This window comes from Catharus ustulatus, chromosome 4 (genome assembly GCF_009819885.2).
Source record: "Catharus ustulatus isolate bCatUst1 chromosome 4, bCatUst1.pri.v2, whole genome shotgun sequence".
Classification (NCBI taxonomy): domain Eukaryota; kingdom Metazoa; phylum Chordata; class Aves; order Passeriformes; family Turdidae; genus Catharus; species Catharus ustulatus.
In genome coordinates this window covers 17154739-17175896 of record NC_046224.1, presented here as the reverse complement: position 1 = coordinate 17175896, position 21158 = coordinate 17154739, and the positions used below count along the sequence as shown (strand labels likewise).

The window sequence follows — 21158 nt, the reverse complement described above, 5'->3', positions numbered from 1 at the left end:
ATCTTTTGGTTTGAACCCATTTAGAGAGAAATCCTATGAATAATTTTACTCATTGTTTTCCTTCTTGACTAAGAGCACATGAAGATCCAAAAGTCAAAAGTCCCAACTGCTTGTTCCTTGCTCCTTTTGAGGTGCAAGGTGGTGCTTTCTCTCTTTTTAACAAGTGTCACTTCTTTGAGTTTCTGAATTAGACAAATAACCCTGGGATACTTTGGCCTTTAGATCAAACCCTTCATAAACAAAAAATCAGAACATGGCACTGTGCTCCCTAGGCACAGGGGAGTCACTGTACTTGCACACTAGTGGAAGTGGGAGCAAAATCTGGTTCAGTGCTCACAACATACAGACATATTTAGTCTCATAGCAACAAGGAATTCCAGAAGACTTCCCATTTGAGAGGACAGTGGTACCTGGCAACGCCACTTGCTGTACTACATATGGTTCACTCTTAGTTTTGTGTTTTCTAAATAGCTTTGGACTTTTCAAATAGGGTGAGTCCTATTCAAAAATATCTATCTTCAATTTCTTTACTTGTCGCCTGCATAAAGATTTATAAAATATTAAAGCTAACTCAAGTTACCCGTGTAGGCTTTTCTAGAAGACTTTTCTGAATGAATTCCACTGATAAAAATTCCCCCTTATCTTTCAGCTGATTAAGATTTGCATCCCCAACTAATGGAATAGCACCCATCAACTTCTAAGCTGCTTAGACCATAACAGATTTGCAGACCTATCTCTGTATTTCCAGGCTTTGTCCAGAGCTCTGGCCCCATTCATCTCCAGCAATACAGAAGCAAAAAGCTGTGATCCTAGCAGTAGCTCCTTCTAGGGAACCACTCCACAGGAGTTTTCCCCATTGTTTTTGAAAACTGAAGGAGAAATGCTCAGCATCTGAAAGCTGGTAAAGGATGGTGATGGTGTTGGAAGACATTTCTGATATAGAAGGCATTTGCAGCTGGAAAGAGAAGTGAGGAATACATTTTCCTGATGATCAGGGAGTAAGAGCTAATGTGTAAGAGATAGAAGATCTTCTGTGATCTTACAAGGAAGCAGCAGAAAAATGAGTGCATAATTTTCAAATGTGTGTTCTCTTTTGGAAATACAGCTCATTTGTTCTTTGTACCAAAAATTCAGTCGAGTTCTACAGAATTGCTAAAACTGGAACATGGTAGCAAAAACAGCAGCCTTTGCTCAAGTATAGAGACTTGAAAAAATTATCTATACTCTGCATTTAATTTTGTGAAAAGATTCTACCAGACTGTCTAAGATTTATTCTTCACTACCGAGATATTTTATAAATAAAGATGTGCTAAAATTCCTGGAAAACAATCATGTTCAGATAGTATTCTACGTACCTAGAAATAAAGACCTACTGTTTCCAGCTGTGTCAAATGCCTTTTGCATAACTATTTTATTCCTGTTCATGCAATAAACCCCCAAATTATGCATGGCATAATGCAGATCTAAATGCAGGAGCACAAGATGTGACGTTAGCCCATTTTCAGTAATGAATTTGGAAACTACTTCTGGCTTTGGAAAAAAAAATAGAGAAGACAATAGCTATTATTAGGTTATCTAGACCAAAGTTTTGCCAATGCCCACTGGATTTCATTTTTGTTACTTTTGAGTTACTCAGGCAATAGTCTGTCACCAGCCACTTGAGGTGATTATTCCAGCCCAGTGGTTCTCTCAGCTGGAATGTTTCTCCTGATGCTAAGTTTAACATTTTATTTTGTTGAAATTCACCCAGTTCGTCTTTCACATATGCCTGAAGTAGCATTATAAATCCTTTTTCCTTTTTGAATTTAACCAAAAGAGAAGATATATTGAGTATATAGGATTGAGCACAGATAAATATATATCCACCAATTAGTTTTAGCAGCATTTAGGTATTTTTTTCTTCTCTTTTCTCTGCATACCAATGGCTGGTTTGCATTTCTTTGCTTTTGAGCTAGGCACAACTACAGCAGTCCTCAAAATTTTATTCCTGATCTTCAGCTGATGCTGGGTAACTGCCACTGGAGTAGAAATTAACATCTAAAGAGATGCTATTGATCTCTGGTTTGTGACATGATCTGGCTACCATAGGAACCACAAATACAATTGACTATCTCTTTTCATGAACACCTAAAATTTTCTCCTTTTTTTCCCTTGACTAACCAAATTAGATGATACATTAATATATCTTTAATATTTTTGACAGATTATACTCTGTTTCCTGTCCTGTCTCGTAGTGGCAGATTCATAAACGGGATAGCACAGCCCAGATAATTTAGAATTATCAGTGTGCAATCTCCTTGCTAACAGTGCATTTCTACTGAGAACTTTTGATGGTTTAGGGGTTTTTTTAAAATAATTTTGTTTCATTTTGCTTTTCAGTTGCATTATTTTGCTGTTCATGTCTTCTTCCTACCATCTTACTGACTTTCTAATCAGGTACAATTTTCTTCCTCTTTTCTATTCATAAAGATTTGTGCCAGCAGTTGCTGCCATGAAGACAGTTTTCCACTGGCAACTCACTGAACATTCTCCCACACAGCAGCCACATTTGGTAAGCTTTTGGCCACTACCAAAAAAGGAGCTGCCTAAGAAGTTAGAAGTCCTGTGAGACCACTCTGATGCCTTGAACCACTGGTAAATTCTCCCAAAACACATATCTGAACTCACACAATGCGCCAGCACAGGCACTACCTGTAGTGCAGTGTCCTAGGTTTGCTCACGGAGGGGGAGCCCAGAGCCCTGGGGCCTGGCCACATTGCTCTTCTGTATCACTCACATCATCACTGCCACGGGGATGGTTCCAGGGAAAGGAAAAAAGGGAACCTACTCCAAAGTGCAGCACTTTGTTCTGTTTCTTCCTGAGCCCAGCCCAGCGTGTGCCGCGGTGCTGGTGCAAGAAGCAGCCGGGGGAATGGAGCAGCAAAGCCTGAACTGAGCCCGAGCCTAGCCAAGCACGGGCTCGGCACAAAGGACCTGAGCCAAGCATTGCTGGCCACTGTCAGGCCCAGCAGTGCAGAAAGCAGGCAGCACCACACAGAGAATTTTGGGGGTTTGTCCATCATTGTTTTTCGTTGGCTCAGGCTCAGGGATGGGGAATGCTGGCTGCAGAGTGTCTGCCACCTTGTCTCTGTCTCAAGAAAAACCATGAGCTGCTGCTGAGCTGCAGGAACGTTCCCCACATTGTCTCAGCAGCCATGTGGAACCAAACAGGGGTGTGATTGAACACCTTTTGTGTGTAAAGAACCATCTCTTGTGTATACTATTGCTGCTGCTACTGTGCATTTCTTACTCCACTGCTGTTTGCTTTCAATAAATTGTTGTCTCAACAGTCTCTGCTTTTGTCCCTCTCACCAGATGGGGGCTGGAGAAAGGGGAGTTGCTAATTTGAGGTATAATTACCACCAGGTGTTAAACCACCACATGCAGTCAAACAATGCTACCATATTCCTTCATCCCTGTTGTACTCATGGATCATCTTCCTCACATCTGCCTACCAAGAAATCTCCTCTTATATAATTCAAATCTTCAAGCAGTTCGGTTCTGAAATGTTGCTTTTGTCCTCTCTCATTTTACTTTATATGCTCCACCTGTTACAGGGAGCACCTCAATTTGCAGTAGCTGCTCTGACACATTTAACAGCACAATTATAGATGACTTGGTAACCACCCATTGACTAAAAATAACCTAGCAACTGAAGACACACTTGGGTATTTATACTTAGATATCCCAGAGGAACCCTTCACAGCTCTTGTAGCTGGGGAAAACATATGTATCTCACCAAATTCAGTAAGCTAGGAATCCTCAGGGGTGGGGGCGGAGGGACGTAGGGGAAGTGATAACATTGCACAGCTGAAAGATTTTCCAGACAACACTCTGCCAGCTAATCCAACTCCTATCCAACTAGCTCTGCAATTAAGGTTTCCTACTGAGAACAATGACAGCATTATGACCTGGGGAATTTTCTACATAGAAAACCTTCCTTGCATCTGGGATTGAAAAATTTAGTGTCTTAAAATCCAGCTCCTACACTGATGGTATGTGGAACTCAGTAATGTCAGTATGTATATGAGAAAAAATATGTGAGCTGCAATGAATGAGCTATCAATGAGGAGGGAGACAGGCAGCATATCCTCTGTGAAGAATCTGCAGTGCTGAAACTCATTTTTGCCTTCCAAAGTACGGATTTTTTTTTTTTTAAATTATTATTATTCAAGATTTACCAAGTTTTCACATAACCTGTTCAGGAGGAAATATTCTGATGTCTTAAGAAAGAGATATTGAAATTATATCATTTAATTTCTATGACACATGATTACATATGCTATTCCTGTGGCTAGTTTTATATTTGAGAAGAAGAAGAAACTTGGAACTTAATTGAAAGAACCCCATGTGTCTTAATGGAGAACTTGTAACACTGTAGTGTCTGTCTGCCCATCCTATTTCTACTCAGTTTTTTTCTGGTTTATCTATGGCCTTCATCCAATCTTGTCTTCAAAATACACTTTTATTCACCTAAAAAGCCCCAAATAGTTATCAGATTACAGCAAAAAAGAAAACTCCTAATCTCAAAGAGAGGTTATACAATGTCATAAGGGCCTTTCTACCTGCCTTCAGTTGTAAGATTATTGTCTTGAAGTGAAAATGAAGTGTTCAAGGTGAGGTTGGATGGGGTTTTGAAAAACGTGATCTAGTGAAAGATGTCCTTAACCGTGGCAGAGGGTTTGGAATAGATGATCTTTGGAAGTCCCTTCCAACCTGAACCATTCTGTGACTCTATGATAATTCAGAGAGAGCATACAACTCTTGAAACTCACAGTTAAGACTGATGTGCAAGGCATGGGCTTAAACATTCCAATGACTGTAGGGCTATTCACAAAAATCACAATTAAACTCAGAGGGCTTATCCTCATATTTTAAATTTTTATATATTTTAAGATCATCTGGACTTTTAAATGCTTCTCAAAATACAACTGTTCACTCTTTTTTTTCAGAAGAGGGATTTGTATTTTAACCAGGATGAATAAACAGATGAAATAAAGGGAATGTAGTTATCATCAAGGTTTCCAGCATCAATTCTTGAGGTCTAGCTTAAAAATGCCGCAACATTCAGGGAGTAAGTTCTTAATTGAGAATGAGACCCACAGAGAAAGCCATGCTGAATACACACAAACTCTATGAGCCATGTCACAGCAAACCTTTACAGAATGGCCAATAGCAGTGTTGCATGGAAAAGTGAATAAACTAACAGATTTTCAATGTTTGTTGCTTTCTTCCATCTTAGTGGAGAGGGAAAATTAAACAAAACAAAAATGAAAACAATTCTACAGAAATTAGTTCTGCTATACAAACTCATACTCACTGGTAACTTAAGCAATGAACTCTTTGACCTGTAGTTTTAACTCTAACCAGAAAACTTCCTTTACATTTCTTTAGATTTTGACTTTCCACTATTTTCAAAATCTAGATGTTAAAAAAAAAAATTGATCAGGAGCTGAAGTTAGGCCTCAACAGCCACTTGAATTCTTTCCATTAGCAATAATAGTATGTATAAAAGAGAGCTCCAGCAAAAGTGATGCATATCCAGAACACCATCAGGCACCTCCACAGTAAGTTAGAACAGGTTCTGAACATATGGGGAAGAGACAAAAACTGCCTCTAATATTGGAACATACTGGGTGATACTCCTGAGAGAAGAAGTAATCTTTGGTTTGTATTAAGCTAGTGAAGGGGAAACAAGTATTTTTCAGACAAATGTTAAGTGCAGATGGTTTAAAATTATTCAAAACCTCAAACAAACAGTTAAAATTGTTACATGCACAGAATTAACAATTATTACATCTTATGTATAAATTAAAATGGGTTTACCACTATGGCAGTCTTTTCTTTAACCTACAATTTCTCATGTTTTCAAGAGATTATCAGACTATGGCATTAAAAGAGACAGAGAATTTAATATATTAAGTTTCTTCTGGGTCTGTATTCAGAAATAAGTAAAGGTGAAATGGTTGTTAAATTTAAATCTAATCTGAGTACAGAAACTTGCTTGTCATTCTGAAATATAAAACAATCATTTTACAAGCCATTCATGTATAATATAGTCCACTGGTTCTTGATAGTAAAGTATTAGTGAATCTCTAGCTATTATTAAATGTGGCCAGTTAATACTAAATAGTGTAAGACTTTTTTTTTTGTTGGAAGAAAGTGGATTATTGAAAGCTAATCTCAGATTTTTTACTGGACTCTGTGGAATTAACACACTGGAGGCCTATTTATTTACACCTGGACGGGATAATCGCAGGAACTTCAGATTAATATAACTTTCTCTTGCATGCACAATCTATTCATTATTTGTCTTTTTGTTTAGTAGGAAGTTTATTTCTTCTATTTACCAGACATATTAGGAGTCCTATAACTTACTATGTTTAAGGAAGTAGCCCCTGTATAGCACCTTCTCACAAAACTTGTTGTGAAAAACATACTTGAAGAGGTAAACAGCGTATTTGGCTTTGTTTTAAATTATGCTGTCCTAACAGGAACCATTTTTCTGCATGCTTACATTATTTCGAAATAGAAAGCTTTACTTACAGCATGAAATGGACCATCTAAGATTTTTGGTGCTTAACAAAAACAGATAGAATTAAAATATGACCCCGGTACATGGGGCAGTGACAGCGCACAGCCTGAACTAACTTCTGTAAAAATCATGGAGATATTGTAGCTGATTCAGTTGGATTTCAGGCAGATAAAGCATTACAAAGAGTGTTATACAAACATTGTAAGAAATGAAACATCCTTCTCTGCAGCAGAATGTACTCTCTCCCTGGACACTGCTTAACCTTAAATAGTGCTTAACCTGTGCTGGAATGTCCCAACTGTCATCGTACTCTTCTTCAGGCTTTTAAACAAGAGATAAAAAGCTTTCTCTGATTTCTTAGAGCACACTCAGTGAAAGTCCCACACCAACAGCCCATGTGCTCCACAGTACAACGTCAAGCAATTTCACAAGCCCTTAAGTTTTTTGTTGCCTGTGTACATAAATGAAAAGGGAGATGAGTCATGGTAACTAATTATTCCTGACTGAACAGGAGTGTGCAAGGTAATATGTAGATAGTAAAGATGATACAGGCATTACAGCTTGAATTGAGTATAAATCTTAAACTAGCAGATTGCTTAAGACATGCCTGCAGAAACAGCTTTGACCTTAAAGTCACAGTAAAAATCTGAGTCTGATTTACCACACCAGTGTACTAATAGCAGTAATAGACATTAGATTACCATAATATTATACATTGAATGGCTACTATATTAGAATTAGACATATCAGAAGTGGGCAATGATGAATAGAAGTTTTTATGCATGAATTACCACATACAGATTAGATACTGTATTTAAATTTGTTACCCTCTTTTTAGAAAAAAAAAATGTTTATTTGGTTTTGTTTAACATTTCAGAGGAAACTGGTATCGTCTATTCTGTCAGTAAACCACTGACAGAATAATAGGTCAGTAACACAGTTTGTAAACTATGCTCTCAATCCATGCCATAGTGCCTTGAGAATGTGTCAACACTCAGTGATTTCCTTACCCAGCTCAAAAGCATCTTGGAGGCACCCCGGGCAATGTCTCATATACAGCCATTGAGGGTTATCCGCTCCAAAATAGCTGTTATAATCTGAATGGAAGAACCATAAATGATTCAATTGAAATCATGCCTGAAAATGCAAAAGGAAATGAACACAACAAACTATAACATTAGTGGGTCTAACAGTGTGCACACTTGAAGATCTATAATTGAAGACTTTGGTGTTTCCCCTTACAGTCATCCTACTCTGTGAGACAGCTACTTTAAGATGCTGAGAATAGCATTTACAAAATTGACCTTTACTAAGTTATTTTGCATCATTTCAGATGTAAAAGTAAACAACATCCAGACACCTCTGACACAACTGAAACTTGGTAGAGCCTCTCTCTCAACCCTTTCTTCTTTTCTTTTTGAAAGAGTTTAAGTATTCATATCTTCCCTATGAAGTGGTTATAGTATAGCATAGCAGCACCTACCTAATCATAGCCTTCATAGTAAAAGCATTTTTAATAAAAGCATAGAGGCTAAATACTGGATCCAAGTGCAGCTGGCTTTGTGGATTTTTTTTTACTTTATGAAGAAACTGGACCAGATTTTTTTTTTCCAACAGAAAACTAATGAAATTCTATACAGTCAGAACAGGTTGAATTCCCAAAACACATGACAATTACTTCTAGAATTGAGAGACTAGTAAAAAGCAGTATACTTAGTAGAATAATTGTTATGGTTAAAAAGGACATATTGGATTTATTTTGAATGACAACCACTTTTTTAATTGTTGTCTCTTTGCCTACATGTAACAAATCTTTATTTTCTTCCATTAGGAACCGTAAGATTTTAAAATACTTCGTTTTCAAAATCACTTCAGAACAATAAAAGGGGAATATAAGAAGTAGGTGTGTACTTTATTTAATAAACTGAAATATCAAATAGTATAAGCAAGATAACATCTAATTATATATTAAATATTGCCTGAGGAATCAGCAAGGCAATCCACAAGTAATCAGAAGTTATTTTGTTGAAGTAAACATGCGCAACTCTTATCAATCCTAAAGACATATCATAGGTATGAAGATCTTTATCAATAATGTCCTGTCAAAATGGATAGAATCTGGCCTATTACAATAATGTCCTATTGTAAGAAATAGCTGCAATTTATTTTGCCATAAGAAAAAGGCCTTACTCTTTCCAGATTATGTACCCTGCTGCTTCTCATACAGAAAAACGTTCTCAAGAAGGCAGTCCTTAAAAAAAAGTAATGCAGCTGTAACAGTTTCAATACTTTTTACTGTTTCATTTTCTTTTTCTATGTATATGACCAAATATGTGTAATTGTCTTTCTGACAGACACAACACAGGACAAAAATTCTTTAACAGAAATCTGAATTTTCTACTGATTGTGATGATCATATGTTTTTTTAATTGGCTGTCAGAACTGAGTTTTAAAAAACAGGTATCCTTTCATTTTATTATTATTTTTTTTCAAACTACAATAATCTTTAGCATCCCAATTATTTTTATGTTATTCCTACCATGTCTTAAAGAGGATTAATTTGACACAAAATATTAAATATTTCCTATTTTTTTTTTTTCAGAAAATAAAAGTTTCTCTTTGACTAAAATAACTAGGCAAAACAACTAAGATGAAAAAGTCTTTAGGGAGATGCACATTGTTGCAAAAACGGATTGTTTCTCTAAGTGCTTATATGGCCCCATTGCTACAGCATCCAGTTTTCCTGAATTCAACATTTTTCCAGAATATTTTGATAGATATTTTAGTGTTGCTGCACCATGACAAAGTATTTTTACAGGAAATTTCTGGTAACAAAGGATTTTACTAAAATAATGCTCAATAATCAGAGCCATCAATAAACTAAAAATTGAAAATATGTTAGGATGTACAACAACTGGGACAAAATACTGGCTCACTAAAAAATTATGAAATGAAGCTTTGTCTCTTGACTTAATTGATTTTTTTTTTTTTTTTTTTCAATCATGCATCAACTTAAATTACAGAATCTGGAATTCTGATTAAGAGTCAGGTACTGCATTTACTAAAAAACTGAAAGAGAAGATGGTGCTGAGTCTTTTGGTAAATCCAGAAAATAACAATACATGACACTAGGAGCAGCCTGAGAGTCGTGAATTCAAGTGAAGGTTGGGAGCTGATGCTTGTGGCTCCTTTTGTACTAAGTTTTTACAACATGCAATAGTAGACTTCTTTCATTTTTGCTTCTTCTGTCCAGAGTAGTTTATGTTATGTATGTGTATAATAGAGGATATAAACCCCATTCAATCCTCAATATTCATAGAGATAAGAAAAAAAAATTACAAAGCTCTTTTCTCTTTCATTGTGAGGAAAGTATTAACCATAACATAACATAATATAATACTCCTCTTGAGAAGCATTTATACTGTCACTCATATGGAAATGTTATTAAAAGCATTTCTATTCACTACATATTCAAACAACAATAGTGGCAAACAAGCAACCTCATGAACCCCATGAAAAATGAGGCCTGTTCTTCTGTATGTTTACATCTTGTATTTAACTGCAATTGACTGAATCCCTACAGTTCAATACTTTTTTAAGACCATGTTAATTCTCTACATTTAATGCAGGAGCAGACGACATAGTATTTTCCCACCACTGGGACATTTATAGGTTTATGATTTCATAATCATTTTTGTTGAACTCAACCAATAAATTAGAAAGCTTTATATGGAAGCACAACATATCTGGTTTTCTGAGCCTCAAAAGCTGCAGAGCCGTCTTCATTGTCCTTACTGACAGCTCACACTCTTCCAAATCTCTTACTTGTACAGTGTGTCTGCTGCTCCTACTTTCTGCAAATAAAAACAAAATGAGCAGCATCTTTTCCCCTAGTTTGGAAATCTCTCACCAAGTCCTTTCCAAAAGCCTTGGGAATATTGAATACTCTTTTTCTGCTCCTTGGTATTTATGTCCTGAGCCCTACATTCAGATTTTAACACTGACCAGCACTCAGCCAGGAAAATTATCAAATCAAGTTATAGTGGCTTACCAATTTACCTTCCATCAGCACTAAAGCAATACCTTGTTAACCTGGTGTAAGTGCGTGGTGTCTCTGAATTGAACACATGTGAGTGAAGGTTATTTCAGAAAGAAGGGACAGACTGAAAGAGCAGCCTGTATCCACAAGGAAAAAGTAGAGTAGACATTTGAGCAAACTGTGTAACTTTAAAGGCAATTAGGCAATGAAATTACTTGCCTGAGGGGTAGTTTAGACAATGTAATGAGAAGTGCTTAAAATAGAACAAACTATTTGCAAGACAGATACAGATGTAAATAATCCTCCATGTTTTGAGCTAGATGAATCAGGAGAGGTATCTTTTCTTTTCAAATGTCTGACTAGAAAATGGTATTCTCTTTCTTTGGGAACAGCTTTTCAACTTATGACTGTTTACACCTGTTCTGAATACTAAAGTGAAACTGCACTCCAAAAGGCAGTTTAATCTCACTGTATCATTATAAAGTGGATTTATTCATACAAGCATCTATGAAAAACTTCCAACAAAAAAGTCCTTAGTCAGGGAGATGCACATTGTTGCAAAAATGGATTGTTTCTCTAAGTGCTTATATGGCCCCATTGCTATAGCATCCAAGTGCCTTACAAACATTAATGAATGTATTCTCACAACACCCCTGGGAGATAGAGATAGCATTATTAGCTAATGCACAAAGAGTGGCTTGTCCAAAGTCACACAGAAAGTCTGTGGCACAGCCAAGACTCAAAACAGTGATTTCCTGCCCACTGCTGTAACCATGACTATATTCTCCTATCCATATACAGCATTTCAAAATATGTTACATGTAACCTCAGATCTTTACACAATAAGCCTTTGTGTTCAGCTGTAGATCCAACCACTGGCTTAATAAAGAAAAATAACTTTGTTTATCTGGAACCTTCATTACAGCAACAAATTTGCAGGTTACTCAAACAATGACAGTTATATGGACCATAACTGGTACTGATATATGAGAGCAATGAAAGAGAATTCCCTGATCATCACATTCAGAATAGAAAGCATCATATCCAGAACATGACTTTGATACCTAAATACTTTCCTTCAGATAATGTACATTATACAGAGAAGTCTCTTGTTTTGAGAATAAAGGAAAGGGGGAAAAAAAAGGAAGAAAAAGAAAGGCTAGCTGTATTCCCCAAATAGTTCATTTTGGGTAAACTATTTCTGCAATAAAAGGACACATACTGTATTTTCAGATGTAATGAGGTCAGATCTGGAGGGACAACTACAGTAAGTGTATTTACACCTGAATGTCAGAGAAGAGAATACAACTTATATAATTGATATTATATTTATGTAATTTATTAGATTGAGACAGATAGATAGATAGATAGATAGACAGATAGATATAGTTTTTCAGTCATCTAATGAATTCAGAGATCTGATCAAATGATATCAGATTATTCTAAATCAAGAACACAGCAACTTATCTTTTATTTTGGCAGAAGGGAAGCACAGGCATTACATTTTTTTTTTTCCAATTGCTAAACAATTGAAAAAGAGAAAGTATTGGAGAACTGCACAAGTAATGGAAAAAGGTATGAAGGTATGGTGGATCACAAAATGAATAATTATCCAGAAATACAATATTATTGCAATGAAGTGAAGTATAATCTTTGAAATTATTGGCAGAAACAACAGACAAGGTAAGTAGTGTCTCCTGAAATTCCAACACTTTTCTCAGTTCATGGCTTCATCTTTTAAGAAAGATGTAGACAAATTAGACCTGGTTTTAATTAGAGCTACCAGATAGGAAAGGGGATTCACATTAGCTGCTAATTGAAAACAGCTCATCTGTCAGGACAATTAAATAAATAATGTAGGTGCTTATTATGGATAGTGAATCAACATTTCACCACATGTTTAAGAATAAGTTAATAAACACCCGTTGTGGTGATCCTAATTCACATAAGAGGATAGACTATACAGTGTCCTCAGACCCATTTCAGCCTAACACATACATCTAATTGCTGTACAGTTATTGAGATCGCTTATTGTTCAAGAAATTCTACTGTAGAATCTCTTATTCTCTCCCTCCCCATCTCTATTACTTTATCTTCTTTTCTTTTGTTCGCTTTCCCCCATCAATCCCCTCTCTTTCAGCCCTCCTTCTGTCCTTTCTGTGTGCACTTAAAGTCACACATCCGTATTTGGACTGGAAATTGCTGAGATGTCTGCCTTTAGCAACCTTAGCATGTTAAGGAACATCCTATTCTTAGAGATGAGATATCTGTTCCCTAAAGACTATATCAAGGTCCAAATTTAGATAAAATATTATTTAAGCTCCTCATACTTTCACTACATGACCAGAAAACTGCAATGAGTGGGTACTTCTGGGTAATTTTTATTATCATTTTTATTACCAGAGTAATAGGAAGATAGACTCTACATTAGCGAAATTATCAGGTTAGAGAAAAAGAGACTCTTGATATTAAAGAGCTTAGGTGCTCAGCTCAGTTGCAGGAATAGTTTTTCATTTTCTCTGCTTCTCCCAAGCACAGAGACAGATATTTTTGCCTGTTCACTACCATCATGGCTACCTGTTTATGTTTGCACATGCAAAAAACCTCCTCCAATTTAACCTATTGCACTTGAATCTTTCTGTTTCATAAAAACCAGTGTCACATTAATGACAAAAAACTGTCCTGTACCATAAATTTATCTCCTTTAATTTTTTTTTTTGAAACTGTTAACACAGGGATTGGGTAGAGATAAATGGAAGTGTAGTCAAATGAAAGGATAATAGGATTTAATAGTTCCTAGTTCCAGGTGAAATGCAGTTAAACAGGAGTGTAGGAACTGTTACTAACAAAGGACCAAAGGAGGACTTCATAGTTAGAGCACCCTCTTGGAGATCTAATCCCCTCTGGGACTGTTTCCTAATACTGAAATCCAGCCATGTTATCTGGTTAGAACAGATTCTTTGTCCTACTTTGTTTCAATATATATAAAGCTGACTGGGACAAATTATTCTGTTATTTGAAATTATATAAAAAGCCATAATGATATCAATAAATGTATTTTGACTTTTTGAAATAGCAGCCTGAATAGCTCCCACTAATAAAGAATACAGTCCCTTATAAAAAAAAAAAAAAATCCATATTCACTGGCATAGAGGTTATTAGAACAGCTATATTTATGTGCAGTTTAGAAGTGACAGTATAAAGGACTGACTGAAAACTCATGTCTGGCAAGTCCAGAAATGCACACATGAAGAAAAATCCTTACTTGAGGAGAAAATCAGCCTTTGCCTAGAATGTGCAGGAGCCTGCAGGATGCTTTTCAGACAATCTGGAAAGAAAGACTACTGAAGTTACAGTGGGTAACAGAGAGCCCACTTACAAGATGTTAGCAAGGGCCCTCTGCTGTGAAGTGTGTGGAGTGCCTGGCCAAACACTAATGAAGAAAGCCACAGGAATCCCATACTGGAAACTGAAAGTTAAGCACTTAAATATGAACATATGGAGCTAGGAAAGCTGTAGGAGCCCCAGATAGTTGTAATGGTTCAGGCAATAGCACTTGTAATTCCTCACAGGATGATCATATCAATGAGAAGAGTCTCAGAATTGTATCAGTTAAAATGGATGGCTTCACTTAAAATGGACAACCACCATCAACATAATCAGTGAAGGGAGTCATGATGACTCAATGAAAACAAACAATGAAACAAACAAAAATCCCCATAAAATTTCACTTGACATTTGGTCATGATCAGCATTGTACTAATTTTACCAGGACCTAACAGATAGGGGGAAGATCTCAGGAAATGACAGGTGAAGCACATTCACTCTTGTGAAAGGTGATACTTTTATTCTTTGCATTAATAATCTCTTATATAATATAGAAATACTAAAAGACGGTCAGGAATTTATTTGTGGGGAAATGTTTTGTTACTTTTGATTTTGCTTGGTTTATTTTGTATCTGTGCTTGACTGTGGGAAAGCACAGGGCCTTTCTGACTTTCACACAGAAAACAAGGGCCCAATGAGTGAGAAAAGTTTGAGGAATCACTGCTAGCTATCACCTAGAATCTCAAATGAAAACATCTCTGCTTCATGTAGCTTCATTTCACTTGGTATCAGAGAGACTTTCCTCTCATTTCACAATCTTAGAGTCACAGAGTAGTTGAAGTTAGAGGAAACTTCTGGAGATCATCTAGTCCAATCTTCCTGCTCAGAGCAGGGTCCACTGGTGATACAGGTAACTCAGAACCCTCTGTGAGGCTGCAGATCACCAAACCCTGGTGGACATCCTCTTCTAGTGTTCAAACACACTTATAAATAATTTTTTTAAAAAAAGTATTTCAATTTATGCCCATTTTCTCTTGACTCATCATAATAATTTAGGCAAAACTCAACCGAAATGGAAGAAATCAAAGGAGACTGTTTCTGAGAGAAGAGGATGACAGAAACTATTGTTTAGATGAGCAGTAGCATGCAATGCTAACTACCACATGGATCTACAGGCCACCATGGCAAAGATGTCTTCCATGGGCTTCCATGTCCATAAAATTTTTACTGCAGTCAACTCCACATGAGTCCTGGCAATAGGCTAATGGATTATGTTTTCTTGCTCCAAAACTTTATATTGAATTTATGTTTATTTGCTAAGGACAAAAATGGCAGCACCTACCTGCCAGTCTAAGAAACAGAAATTTGCAAAACACTGACAGAAGTTAGAATTAAGACAGCTTACAATATTTATTGCAAAACCAAGTTTAAGGGAACATTTTAAAATCCATGTAGAACATGCACATAGAATATAAAAAATGAAAACATCAGTAGGATTTTCTAACTTTGCTCAAATTATCAGAGATTAAATTCCTAATGACTGACTAAAGAGGTTAAGGAAAATAAGAGAAAAGTGTTAATTGCGTCTTTAAAATTCTGCTGATTTTATTTTGTTCAATTAAAGATTAATAGTTTGAACTTTTCCTCAATAGTGAGTTACATAACAGAGTAAAATCACATTCCAGACATTACAAAAATAAGTATTTGCAGGGAAGTTGAAAGTATCACATCATGCTATATTTTTTTAACAAAATAAAGGGAAAAATAGGAGAAATTATTTTTTAAAAGCCAGCCCCAATACCCAATCTCTTGGTTTACTTTCTCCTAAGCAATAAACCAGATTCATTTTGAGCAAGGACTTTATCACAACCCTCCTAAATGTTTCCATGATTCTAGAGAATGTAGCGTGTTCCATAAAGAAGAACGCTACAAATAATTGTTTATAGTAAATTATATTTATTACAAAAGAACTTTAAAAAACTCTTCTCTGATAATTTCAATATAATCATTATATTCTAATGCTTTCCATGCCCCTTGCCCTACCCTCCTGCTGCTGCATCACGCTGCCATGAGCTGTCCCTTCAGCACCACAACCCACCGACCACAGCAGCTCTTCAGCCACTCAAACCCCTCCAAACAGCTCCATCAGTTAATTCTCTCATGAAGAAGAGTGCTACTATCCTATTCAGACTCTAGGGATATATGTTTAAAAGACATAAATTAAACTATTCAAATTGAGTTCTGAGTTATGCATATATAAAAGTAGTAATTCAGAAGAAACTAGAAACACTGGTAATTTTAGAAACCTCTACTTGTATAAAAGAGAAAGAAAAACCTTGAAAACTATGTATTTGGTAAATGTAAGAGTGTTTGAAAATCCTGTCAGAATTGCAAAGAAAGAAGTAATTTCTTCTCTACAACTAGGCATGCATAATAGAATTCCTTTAAACAGCCAACTAATTTTACTAAATCTCACTTTAAAAACTTCATTGTTAATAGGGGTGATAAGTGTGGATTTTCCTTCCAAAACATTTGAGTTAACATCTATGACACAAAATTCCTTCTCCGGAAGGACCGAAAAGATCATGTGAAACAAAGTCTTTGATGTGCTGCAGAACCATGTTTCTTAGTCAATAGGAAAAATGGAAAAACAAGTAATTTTGAGATTGTTGCCTATGCATATACAGGACAAGATGAGATTAAAAGTCCATGTTTAAAACCAGCAGTAAATGCATTAATCTCTAGAGAGACTATTTAAATAGCCTCAAAGTTATTTTCTTCTACTGTATGTTTATACCTATAAACACTCTTGCAAATTTCAGATGTAACTGAATGTCCTGGTTTCAGCTAGGGTAGAGTTCATTTTCTCTCAGTAGCTGTTACCGTTCTGCATCTGGGATTCAGAATGAGAATGGTGTCCATAACACACAGAAGTTTTTTGTTTTTAGAGAAGTCATGTTTCTCCTAAGTCAAAGACTCTTTTTTTCCCCTTGGCTCATGCTCTGCCAGTGAGAAGAGCACAAAAGAAACTGGGTGGAAGCACAACTGGGACAGGTGACCTGAACAGACCAGAGGGATATTTTACATCACAGAATGTCATGCCATGATATAAACTGGGGGAATTACCCAGAAGGAGAGTTCAACCTGGGTTTGGGAAGGAAGGTCTGGAATCTGTCAGCAGGTGGTAAGCAATTGCATTGTGCATCAGTTGGCTGTTTATTTGTGTTGTTTTGTTCTTTCTATTATCATTCTTATTATTATTTACCATTATTATATTTTACTCAATTATCAATTATTACACTGTTCTTACCTCAAAATACAAGTTTACTTCAATTTTCCTTCCCATTCAGGGAGAGGTTTCAAGAGCGTGGTGTGATATTTTATCTCCAGCTGGGCTTAAAACAACAATAGTCCTTTTTGGCACCCAATGTGGGGCTCAAAGGGTTGAGATAAGGACAGATCTGACCAAAGGGTATTAAAATAAAATTGCTATAAACATTCATTGCATTGGTTTAACAGTTGATAGTTACAATGTGGACTTACTTGCTCTCGTATTTGTGTCTTTTTGGCTCTATTGTATCAGTAATACATTACTTTCAGTACGTGTTTTCCATGGTGTATTTCATAGGATGGGCTATTGGTATCACAGTGTTACTGGTTGGGACACCAATCTGGTGTCTGCATTCAGCACTGCAAGCACTCTGTGCTTTGGGAGCCGTCTCCTGGGAATGATTGACAGTCACACCTTTGTAATTTTCTCTGCAGAGGAACAATCTATGGGGAAGACACCTTCCTAAATTTTTCCTCCCCTCTATTTTTCCTCTCTTTTCCTCTCGGCTGATTATAGTAGTACCAAATTTTAAAGATTTTGAATATCCTTTGACTACCATTGAAACAAAATTTTTGTTTGTTTGTTTTTGTCATTTTGTTCGGGTTTTTCGTTTGTTTGTTTTTTGTTGTTGTTGTTGTGGGGGTTTTGGGGTTTTTGTTTGTTTGTTTGTTTTTTGGTTTTTTTGTTTTGTTTTGGTTTGGGGTTTTTTTGTTTGTTTTTTTTTGCCAGGAGCATGTTGTTCTGTATGGCTCAGTTCTTCTTTAAGGTCAGAAAAATAATTAGGATTATTAGCCAGAGGTCTGCTCAAAAGCTGGACATTTCAGAGTTCTGGGGTGTGTGGGATTGTATGGACAAGTACCCAGGACAGTGGGCACCTCAACATGTTTGCACCTTACCCATGAATAAGTCCAGAAGTCAGAAAAACTAGTAATATTTTTTTTTAAAGTGTGCTGGCACCTGGCACTCTAAAGAGGACCCAAATCACTGCCATGTGTTGGGGCCTGGCCCAGGTTTATCGAGCCATATTCAACACTGCTCAGTGCCTGCAGGAGAAAAAGAAGATCTCTAAATCTGACAATGAGACAACAGGCCCTGCAGCTGCTCCAACCACCATGACAGACACTAGCTGCAGTGTAATAGTTAAGAAGAAATTACGTTTTCTCCCTTTTGATGTAATGAAGAGATTGTTCATGCTGGAAAGTTCAGAACTCCACCTTGTGGTGGCAATTTTAACTGTAAGTTGAAAACGGGGGAGATGAAAAGGAACGCTGAGAGGCAACCAGGGAAAGCAGGAGAAATTCAGGTGTGAACTGCAGTGAATAAATTCTGTTTATTTGAAGAACCTTTCAAATTCACTTAAGATGTGAGGCAAAGAAACACTGTATAAGGATGTCTTTATTTTGGCAAAAGAAATTTACAGAACACCACAATGTGTAATATTCACTGTGGAGATAGGCTTTCATCACAGCTCTACTTCTTCTGTCAAGACAAATGCCTGAAAGTTAGCACATATCTATCTTACAGAGAGCATTCTATGGGTTCCTTTAGTTTTCTTCTAGCAACAAATGCTAAGCATTCTGCTGGACTTGACTTGTTTAAGGAAATCCAGACTGACCATCTCCCACCACAGACTGCAATAAATATGTGATAAACAACAACATAAATTTCAACATTAGATGTTTCTGTATGAAAAGCAAATAATCTGCTAGCAAAAGATCCAAGCTTTTAATTTCTAAAACAATATCTAAACATCTAAGCATCTGGAAATTTTTCCCAACTTAAAACAAAATGATTATATCATCAGGCTGATGTACAGAAGCTGAAACATTCATATAGATATACATTAAAAAATTTAATTTAATTATATAAAATTTTAATTGTAATGTTGTGGTTTAATTTTTCATTATCCTACAGAAAAGGTGGCCAAGCAAGTTACTGTTCTAAATTCCTAGAATTCCACTGATGCTTTATCTGTCTATTTTTGATGAAGCATAATGCATTTTGAGGATCTCTGTTTCATTATACTGCTGAGTTGTAACTGAGAATCATATGCTCTACTGCTGATGTATCTTTGCAGAAAGCACAAACTGAATTATCTAAGTTATTTAAAACGAACAAACAAACAAAAAAAAATCCCAAAAAATCCCAATTAACTACTAATTTATCTTGTAATACTTGTTTGGTGTCTTTGTTTGTTTACACTATTTGTTTGATTAATTATTTTATGTGGAAAAATCCCTACCATGCCACAGAAAGTATTTTCCTGGGGAAGAGGCCAATCCTTGCACATCTTCAGTCACACAAATGCAAGATACAGGAATGGGTCTACATATCATCACATACAAATAGGAGAAAGAGAAAGAAGGAGATAGAAGGAGAAGGAGAAGGAGGAGAAGGAGAAGGAGAAGGAGAAGGAGAAGAAGAAGAAGGAGAAGAAGGAGAAGAAGGAGAAGAAGGAGAAGAAGGAGAAGAAGGAGAAGAAGGAGAAGAAGGAGAAGAAGGAGAAGAAGGGAGATGACATAATCAACTATTCCTTTGTATTTTTGTCTAAGCCCTTCTATACCAGGAGTCTCCTGCAGAAGGAGGGTGCTAATAGCAAAGTAAAGACAGTGACAGATTTCAAGACATGTTTTGCAAATATTCCCAGGCACATGGTGTGATTCTTGGAGTCTGCTGCACAGGGACAGGAGTTGGACTCAACTTGGTGAGCTTGGTGATTCCTTCCAACTCAGCATGTTCTATGATTATATCCTATTATTAAATGTCACTCTTCTTACTGATGACACTAGAAAATCTTAGAAAAAGTATTCCAGTGTTTATTGTACACCACAGAATATTGTGCCCTAACAGCTCACACTAAAAACACGTCTGCACACAAGCACTACACACCCCTGAGTATTTCAGAAAACCATTGTGTAAAGCTTAAAAAACAAGGACCAAGCCTTTTCAACAAATAAATAAATTCGTACCTGTCCCTGGAATATATCCTCATGGAACACCATGTGAATAGGCTCTTTAAAATTATTCCATAATAATGGAATAAATCTACATAATCCTAATATACAAGGCACACTGGTACATTTCTATCCTGACATGAAACTAGTAGCACAACCAATAGATCACTTACGTACAGGGGCTGCAGATGACTATAAACATTTAGTCGCAACAGTATAAAAGTTTTATCCACCAGAGGAGACTAAAATCTACAATGCAGCTACAAAAAATAGTAAGCTTTCATTAATTTTTAGCATGGTTGCCTCTTTATGAAATGTTGCTACCATTTTTCTGTGCTGAACAAATAAAGAAATCAGAAGAAACACCTGCCAAACTTAATGTGCGCAATTGCAGCAGAACTCTGTAGAGAAAATAAAGATTTTAGTAGAAAAAATGAAATACTTTCATCTTGCTTTGGTTTGTATACTGACTAATGCACCCTACCAAGGGGCACCTGAATTAAAATTGAGCTCAGTGTATGAATTGTTGAAAACATATAGAAAATAATAGATAATATGATAATATTAATAATAGTACATAGTAATAATAGTAATAATAGATAAAGTAATAGATGAAATAATAGATATTAGGCAGAATAGACAAGCAGAAAAGCACATCATACCAAGACTTCTCCAAACCCCAAACATCTAAATTGCAGATTTATGTACCTCAGTCACCAGGGAAAGAAAAGGTTTCCTAGATCTCCTCTCAGTCTCATATTTTCCCTCAGGTTCCTGCTTACAGAGCTCTCCTCACACTAGAAAAATAGGCAGAAGTTTCATTTTGAACTTCCACATTTCTCTCTCTTATTTTCAGAATTTCTAAGTTCAAAATTCACCACATACCCATGTGGTCTTTTCTACTTTTTATGCTCATTCTCTCTGGAAGTAAAG

General features: G+C 36.2%; 1 protein-coding gene across 9 annotated transcripts in view; it reads right to left on the bottom strand.

Annotated features, from left to right (window-relative positions):
* The window catches only part of TAFA5 (TAFA chemokine like family member 5), a 399141-nt gene that overhangs the window by 290729 nt on the left and 87254 nt on the right, over positions 1–21158 (bottom strand). For 7 of the 9 annotated variants that reach the window (XR_006162971.1, XR_006162972.1, XR_006162974.1 and 4 more), the window contains exon 2: positions 7585–7671. The exons of 1 other annotated variant lie outside the window; for it this stretch is intronic. Coding sequence is in view for 1 of the 8 variants with exons in the window: in XM_033058662.2 (XP_032914553.1) it covers positions 7585–7671 (87 nt within the window). In the remaining 7 variants the exon portion in view is untranslated. Of the gene's footprint in view, positions 1–7584; positions 7672–21158 lie in introns of those variants that run through there. One more of the 9 variants, XR_006162978.1, reaches the window with a different exon arrangement.